The sequence below is a fragment of the Lygodium microphyllum genome, chromosome 5, assembly GCF_053477565.2.
Source record: "Lygodium microphyllum isolate KBCC chromosome 5, Lygodium_microphyllum_v1.1.10, whole genome shotgun sequence".
Classification (NCBI taxonomy): domain Eukaryota; kingdom Viridiplantae; phylum Streptophyta; class Polypodiopsida; order Schizaeales; family Lygodiaceae; genus Lygodium; species Lygodium microphyllum.
Genome location: NC_141139.1, coordinates 168912746 through 168921895, shown reverse-complemented (window position 1 = coordinate 168921895; position 9150 = coordinate 168912746). Strand labels below are relative to the sequence as shown.

Genomic DNA, 9150 nt, shown 5'->3' with positions numbered 1-9150 from the left:
AAAATGAATGAGTTCTTTAACCTAAAGTAGAAAGGGTTGACCCTAGAGGGCTACTATTCTCTTGCTTTATTAGACTACAAAAGTATACCACCCCAAATATCCACGACCCAACAAGTTGCACACTTTTATCAAGGACAATCAACCCCTTCATGGCCAACTTGGAGCAATGAAAGCCACCACATTAAAAGATGTTGTCATTTGAGCTAAGCCCTTTAGAAGATTTGGTGTATACAACTTATCCTAAAAAGTAGTGCCTACACTATGAAGAAGATAAAGCGCGATTAACTTGATGTTTTAGGTGAACAAGTTAGCTGTCCATTATGCTTTAAATGTAATAAATCTGAGCACATCTAAGGAAGATATTAAATGCGCCCAAAGTGAGAACACTTGCAATTGAGATGTCTTGAGTATTCTGAAAGATAGAGGGCAAACTAGCAAAAGAAGTCACCAAAATACAGTGCATGGCATAGCATGAAGCTTCACCATCCTAGGTGAACTAAATACATAACCCACACTTCGAGATGTAAGACTAAAGAAGTTCCTTGAGCATCTTGTAAAAAGCTAATCAACATAGTGTAGTATAACTTGAATGTAAAAAAACATGCTTTCAAAAATGGATACCAAAATTCTTTTGAAGATGAGGACATTTTGATTTCTCTAAGCAAAAGAGAATGTAAGATACAAATGCTTGAAGACTTGCATTACACATGTAAACGGTGAAGAACGTGAAATTTTCTCAAATAAAATAATGCATCAAATAATTATTATTAGTTAGTCAACTAACATGAGTTACGTTAGCAAATTAATATCCACATAAGTAAAGTAGACTGGGAAGTCAAATAATTTAGATAATCAATTTTATTTTTTCAAAGAAAAAGAGTAATAAGCTAAAGAATGTTTCCCAAAAAAAAAGACAACCAACAAACGACAAAGATCCCAACTAAGTAATATATTAGGGAACCAAAGTGGGATTACTTGTAAACAAAGAGATTGAGCTCAGTCCCCCTTTTTATCCACCTCAAGGTGCCATTGGTGCAAAGCGAAAACCAACTACTAAAGCCATAAAAGTTAGGAAATGCACAAGGATCCAAATAAATCCTGTGATCGTTTGCAGACTCGAAAAACTGCCCGTTTGGCCTCCTTTCTAGCTTTTCCTTGAGCTTTGCAATTTCAGCTGGTTGTGCTTTAAGCAGCACCACTTGCAATATGAGCTCTACATGGTCTCACTACTTTCACAATGCACAACACCTCATATTGCAAGATATCAAATGGATGAAAATCAAGAGAGAGAATAATGTCTCTCACCAAAAGTGGAGGATTGGGTTGGTAACTATCCATGGTGGTTACATCAAATTAAGCACCTCTCCAATGTTACCATCTTCCTGCCCAGAATAACCTTTATTTGTTTTGCTTTGTTTTTCTTTACACTTGAAAGCTATATAAGAGCTATAGTTGGCTTATTAACATGTTACATTCTTACACTTTCTCTTGCTGAACTGTACTGTTGAGGCACCTTGCGAGCATTTTAATAAGTCTTGTGAAGAGTTGAGTGATCAATGCATGGCATAAAGCCTAAATATACATCATAGGTGAAAATGCTCATGAGATGAGCATGAATCAGATGAATCAATAGGCAAATCCAAAGGATAACGGTCCCAATGAATTTGATATTTTCTTTTCTAGTTGAACAATACCACTCGTGTTGATTCCCTGCCAGAAAGAGAACAAAAATTTGTTATCATGGGTGGCTATAAACACAACTTCCACAACAAAACTGGTATAGCAGATTGCATACAGTTGAATGATAAAACATAAATGATACAACATGCAAAATAAATGAGAATGCACAGCACCCTTAGAAATGAATATGCTGGGCCTTCAGCCATAATAAATACCTTTGTAAGGCACGTGGATGGTAGCACAGGAAGACATGTCATGTCAACCAAGGTTCCTGTTGTCATTTTCCTCAGTTTTGGAGAATGCTAGAATAAGCTTTATGACCTTATACAATTGTGTATGGTTGAAAAATCAGAACTTTGTATTCTCCTCATCAAGCAAAAGATTGACTATCGATAAGACCACCTCCTTTGTTGGGCCAACCACAGTATCCTGTGGACAGAAAATAATACATATCTTTCCTTCGCCATGTAAACTTTGTAAATATCATCTTGTAATTCATTCAACAAGCTAGGTCTATTTATTTACCTTTCAAGCTCCAAAACTACATATATAACATCCTGTTTAACTGAGGTGTAAATTTGAGATAAAATCAAACTTCAGTAGATCCTCACATAATAGGTAAATGTTACATCCAGTGGCTCTGATAAATGTTCAGTCATTTAATCTGTTCTCAGCATCACATGCAGGAAAACAATCAAAGGTAGACAACAGCATCTCTGCTGTCACAAGGGGGTGTAATGCATCCGTAAATACTCCACCATTTGGCATCTTGCAATATGAGGTGTTGCACACTATAAAAGTAGTATGACCATGTAGAGCACACATGGCAGGGACAGAAGATACTTAAAGAGTTCTCTAAAAGTAGCAAGAACATGTACAGTGCACATGCCAGGGAAAGAACATAGCTAAGGGTTCTCCAAAAGTCCTGATTTGGTGCATAATTTGTTATCAAAGGACTGGACCAATTTTAGGTCCTGTATGTCCCTACAGGGAAATGTACTGATAGTTGGGAACACTATATGCGATATAAACCTGAAGTATATCAGATGCCAAATGTCTAGAACCAGCCACATTAAAATGCCATATCTTTGTCATGATGGTTGACAACTGCTGCTGATGAAAGCATGCAATGACCATGGTATAAGACTGGAATATTTTGAAATGGTGTCTCCCAAACAATCTCCAACATCTCTAAGCGGCTACTGCTCAGACAAGTAGTGGAAATATTTAAAGAAAAAACCAACAAGATCCCTGAAAACTGTAATGCTTGCATAAGGTGTTCTAGCTGACAGTCTCCCACAGGCTGTCCTGTCCATGTGCACAACATGCACAGCAGGCGAGTGGAAGTTCTCTGGGGAATGCTGAGGGCAGCTAATGTAAAACGGGCTATGTCCCATTACAAACAGGGCAGCCTGCACAAACAGGCGGGGTAATAGGGCGGCCTCCAAGTCTGTCTGCAGTCCAGGCAGGCAGTAGACTGGGTGCGACATACCAAGGCGGCAGCCAGGCAAGGCACATCAGACCAGGGCACAGGAGAAAGAGCAAGGCAGCTGTCAGGCCAAGGCGCAGGGGATGGTTCAGGGCAGCAGGCCAGTACTGAGCAGCGGGGCTGGTCAGGATGGGAGGAACTGGCAGCCCTGACAGTGACAGGGCTGTGAAGCAGGTGTGGATGGGGGGGACAGTCAGTTCCATATTGCACAGGGCTGGAACCCTAGGCAGTAGGAGTCCATCCATATATATTCTCTCTCTCTCTCTCTCTCTCTCTCTCTCTCTCTCTCTTGCAAGCATCTGTAGGATGAGACATTTGATACAGATGTACATTAGTTTTGTCTCATAGGCCACATTGCCTCTTGTATGTTAAGCTCTTTTTTATTTTCATAATAGGTAACTGTATTAATTACGGAAAAAGTACACACACACACACACACACACTCTCTCTCTCTCTCTCTCTCTCTCTCTCTCTCTCTAATGGGAAATCACTTTATTAATTACATGAGAAATAGAGGAGTCAAGGCAGTGTTGCCAGGTGCTGGAGAAGGTCCAGCTGCCAATGAAGACAACCTTTCAGCCTAGCAAGATGACATTGAACCCCAGAGGCAGAACCAAAGACGAAAGCATTCAGGGTGGCCCAATCATGCTAACAGCCTGAAAATTTAAGAAAATGAAATATATTTCCATGTGGTTGTGCCAGAGTAGGATAATTTGCCTTGCTAAAGACCCATTCTGATAGACAGAGTGAAGGACCCACCACAGCCCTCCAAATGTCAAAAGCATGGATCAGAACTGCCTGGCCAATGGGTAGGAGATGAATCTATGACGGGAAGATTTCACACTGGTAGTACAAAAAAAGGAGTTACCATTTGAAATATGGTGCCTTGAAATAAGCACACAACGAGTGGATAGGGTTGCATCTGCAATAGAAACTAGGCCTTGATGCACCATCCGATTGAACTTGGAATGGTCTTTCTGTTTCCCTTCCAATGAGAGCAAGCAAAACACAACCAATGATTCCATCTGCAAGGAATTAGTATGCAATCTATCCTTAGGTGGATGCCAGTTCATCTTCCAAAGGGCTGTCTTCCATGGGCATATCAAATGGGTTAATAAAACAGAAGATCAAATTGAAAAAAGGGGGGGGGGGGGTTTCATTATTGAGTGTTTCCGCCACGAACCTTGATAATTATATCATCATGTACAACTCCTTGATCTTCCAGAGAAAAGCAAGGAACAGTGACCCACGGCTAATGACCTACACATGGCTTGAAACAGTGACCAACAGAGAGCAACCATGTGAGTCTCAACCTCCAAGACAGCCCCTCCACTCATCTTCTTTGTAGTACAAACATGGTTGGGCAGCATAATAGCCTGTGCCACTCAGAAATTTCCAATAACAAAACTTGGCATCCAACTCCTCAGAAATTCATCGCAACAATTGTTTAGGTTGTGCATCCACACCCAAAGGGTAGCCCAAATGCTAGGCAATATGACCATGTGGAAGTACTTCGCCTTGCCAACCCAATGCCTGTATATCTGATTCAATGCAGCTGACCAGCAACGAGTTGGTGGCATTAATATGAAGGCCCAAAGCATGTCCAAACGTACAATGCTTTATGGAGGTTGTCCATGTTAGCTTTCAATATCACAGACATGCCATCAACCAGTGCCTGCCCGATAAAATGTTGATTGAAAGGAAGGGACAAACCAGTCAACTGCCCACTGTCAACAAGATGGGACAACATAGTGAGAATTGGATGGGTACCAAGGGCCAGAAACAGAGGATTGAGAGGATAGCCTTATTGGGCGGACTTTGCCAGAGCAAAGGGCTGAGTACTGACACCATTCAGCATGACACGCAAAAAGGCATTGCTGCTAACAGTGCATACCAGCCGAGACATACAAGTAATCAAAGACCACCTCCAAATCTAACTGGACAAGAAGCACCTCTTGGTTGGAGTGCTATGCATAATCAATGCCCACCTGCATGTTTAGTATATCATGGAGAATATTCTTGCCCTTAATGAACCCATATTGATGGGGATACAAAATGGAAGAAAGGTGGTCATGGAGATGATTAGCCAAGACATTTAAAAATATCTTGCCCATAGTAGCCATCACGGAAATTGGTTGCCAAGATTTGAGCATTGAAGGGGAAGGGACTTTGCAGATCAACTGATAGCCCCTTCTTTCCAAGATGCACACATTAGCCCGGTAGCCCAAACCTCCTAAAACATGGCTGTCAAAGGCCTTGCCAAATCAGCAGTATAAGACTCAAAAAATTCACTTGTGAGGCCATCCCAACCAAGACTTTTTATTCTTGGGTAAGTTTCAAAAGACATCCATAACCTCATCCTCACGAACATCAGCCTCTAAAACCTCATGAATGTCTAGGGTGACCTGATCCTTCATCAAACCATAAAATACTAGATGAGCATGGGCAATTTGATTAGGATGTGCCTGTCTAGAACCAAAGAAATCCTGAAAATATTTACACATAAAAACAATAGAGAGAGGGTTTGTAACCTCTGACCATCAAGACTCTGCAATCTCATCATGTTTTCCTAAGCAGAGCATGAATTCAAACCATGAAAAAAATTATGGGGCTAACAGGCGTTATCCTGCAGACCCTCAAATCAATTTCGGCTTGGCCCGTTGATAAGAATGTAGCTGAAAGTGCTTAACAAGATCAGCCAATCCCATAGATAAAGAAGCCAAGAAATCATCATCTGGAGGCTCAAGCTAATTAACAAAGAACGAACTAAGGACAACAATTCCTAGGCAGCGTGCATATGCTGCTTGCAAAGAGAAGAATAGTGAATCTAATATTGCCTAGCAACCCTCCGTGCATTTTGTATCAACTGCTCAAAAGAGGTAGTGCCCACACATGGAAAGTCAAGCAAAAACCTACAGAGCAATTGTCCCATGTCACCACTAAAAATTGTATGACCCAAAAAGGAGGAATTGAAATGCAAAGGGAGCCTACCTAGAAACAGCGCAAAGGGAGCAATAGGCTGGCTAAGCATCTCAAATTGCAATGCAAAGTGATTAGGTAATGCATATTCCTACAATACCCTCATCTCCAGATTCTCTTTGGAGATGCATTTGGACCACTATCCAAAGTCATGGATTTAGCTTATCAGTGATGCCTTGGCCTCTTCCTCCTTGAGATACGATGGCTTTGTAACATGCTCCTCAAGAGAACAGTAGCTTGAGAACATCAAGGCCCTATCTAGAGACGACTTATAGATTTCTTTACGAGGGAAACTCAAGAGGCCTCACTAAAATTGCACTCTCAATCCACACAAGGGATGACCATTGAGGGCACTTTGACATTACCACAATCTACACAAACATGGGGGGTATTGATTGATCGAGCCCTCTAGCTTAGTTGATTCCAACTTCATTTTCTCTTACATTTACTATTCTTTGTAGATAGTTGTACCATCATATACATGATTGTAACTCCCCCTTCTACAACAACCCCCGCTTCTACAACACACATCTAGATGGAGCAGCAAAGGGAATCCTTCTCGTCCACCCTTTCACAATCTACGCTTGTGGTGCCACCAGACCTTGCAAAACCATCAGCATGGGATTCATATCTCCTTCAAGAAATAAAGAAATTGTAGACAGAGTTTTTCAATGTTGAGCAAGAAGTAACCAAGAAAAATGAATGAATAGCATAGCTCCAACTGCAAATACAAGAAATGAAGATGGAGCAACACACAAAAGCGGATTCCACACCACCAGTTGAGGTAACAACCCCATCTCCACCACCAGTAAAGTTCATAGAAGAAGTTTTATTAGTCATCAAGGAAAAGGAAAGGGCTGAAAGGAATCAGAGACACATTTGGGTTGGTGGCCTCCCTCTTGGGTGGGACAGCCACACTTCCACAAGAAGAGCAGGGAAATTATATTAGATGTACTCCAGGAACAATTGGGAAAGGTCATCCCACTTGTGGAGTAGGGAGATCCAATGTTCATTGAAGTGAAGGGGAAGAAGGCAGGAGTTGGGTATTTTGATCTAGAAGAGAAGATAAAGGTCATGAAGCAAACACGTCATTAGTGGGGACATTAGTGTGGATATCAGATGAATTGACACCACTCCAACTTAAGAATAGAGCTGCAAAACTTAGCAAAGTCAAAGAAGCTATGAAGGGAGGTGGGTAGTTTACAGAGGAGGGAAAGCTATCATTAGAGAATTCCTTGTGAAAACCCCTGACAAAGAGACAAGTCTTTAGTTTTTATCTCTTGGCTAATGAATCATTTGTAATGTAGTGGCAATTCTTATGAGTCATAAGAGTTCTTTAGGATTTTAAATTTTTGTTTTTCTTTTTATTTTACTTTTGCCTATATGGCGATGACCCAAAGTCGAGTTTGGCCTCCCGTGGACGTTAATATGACTTTCTTCTTTCTTTCTTTCTTTCTTTCTTTCTTTCTTTCTACAGGACAAGACTTGTTTTTGTCTCACAGGCTGCATTCGTCTCTTGTTGACATTAATCTCTCTCCAAGTCTTCCGTCACGATGATGTGTATTCTAATGCTTAGCTTTGGGATTTAGGTTGTGCACATGTGAGACACACATGTAAAATGCAAGTCAATTAAGTGATTGTCACACCTCACTCACCCCAATGATCAATGGGTGACATTGGCAAAAATTGTATCATGCCAGCGAGGTACTAGGTGGTAACCCAGTTCAAAACTTGGCCTGCTTGACAAATCTTCCAAGAAACCATTCTTGGCCCAAAATCCATGGTGAACATTAGCTGCCTTAAAAAATACTAGCTTACATGATCAAATGTCTTTTCAATATCAAGCTGAAGCATAACAACTTGCTGACCCGAAGCTTTTGCATAGTCAATCCCCAGTTCAACATTCAAAATGTTGTGCATTATATTCTGGCCCTTGATAAAACCGTATTGAGGTGGATGAACCAAATGCAAAAATACTTTCTGCAATCTGTTAGCAATGATTTTAGAGAAGATTTTGTATAAGAATCCATAACAGAAATGGGTCTCCACTGTTTCAAAGAGGTTGGAGAAGGAACCTTAGGCAATAACCGAATGACTGCAATCTTCCAGTCTAAAGGCATGACACCAAAATTCCACACTTGTTGATAGAGGTGAGTCAACAGATCCTTAAGCTGTCCAACATGGGCTGAAAACAACTCATTAGGAAGCCCATCCCAACCAAGGCTTTTTCTTTGAGGCAAATGGGACAACACCTCTTCCACTTCATCCTCCAAAATATCAACCTCCATTAAATCAAACCATTCAAGCTGAACCTGGTTACTAACTAGATCACAAATGTACCAGCGAGCAAAGTGAACAGCATCAGAAAGAATCTCTTGCGGGCCCAACAATGATTTATAAAAATCGACACACATTTGAATGATGGATGCAAGATCTATTACCATAACACCTTGCTCATTCTTCAAAAACACAATATTTTCCCAAGCATATTTCTGATGTAATTAAGCAAAGAATTGATGAGATTGACACTTATTGTTGTGTAAAGCTTCCGCTTTGGACAACAATTTGTATTTAGTATATTTCTCTTCTTGTAGAGATTGAACTCTACCTTTCAACCATTCAATGCATGTAAGCAAGTCATCAGTGGTATCCCCTGACTAACACAGAGACAAATGAATGGGCCAACAAAGATTGCGCATATAGCAAATCAGCGCGTAAAGAGGAAGCATGCAGAATATCATACTATCGGGATAACGAACGCACGTTATCCCTAAAAACAACCCATGCTTCCATCCCTCAAATACACTATGGTTAACACCTTTGATCCTAAAAAGTAAGTTATTTTTCAAAATGTGGGCAAGAAGAGTGAGAAATGAGTGCATCAATGACATCTTGTTTAGTCACTATGATGGCTACTACACTTTAATAGCGAGCAAACTAGAGAGGGAACTAGCATGTGGTCAACATAATTGTTCTAGACACATACACATGGTAATGACTCA

The 9150-nt window shown here is 40.7% G+C and overlaps 1 protein-coding gene across 2 annotated transcripts in view; it reads right to left on the bottom strand.

The window, feature by feature from the left end:
- Nucleotides 1-926: 926 nt before the first annotated feature.
- The window catches only part of LOC148036671 (RNA helicase family protein), a 248838-nt gene continuing 240614 nt past the window's right edge, over nt 927-9150 (bottom strand). Inside the window, exons 36-37 of one of the 2 annotated variants that reach the window (XM_087678715.1) lie at nt 1896-2109; nt 927-1710 (exon numbers count right to left, since the gene is read on the bottom strand). In XM_087678715.1, the coding sequence (XP_087534841.1) occupies nt 2029-2109 (81 nt within the window). In that variant the 3' untranslated portion in view covers nt 927-1710; nt 1896-2028. The remainder of the gene's footprint in view (nt 1711-1895; nt 2110-9150) is intronic. The other variant, XM_087678718.1, reaches the window with a different exon arrangement.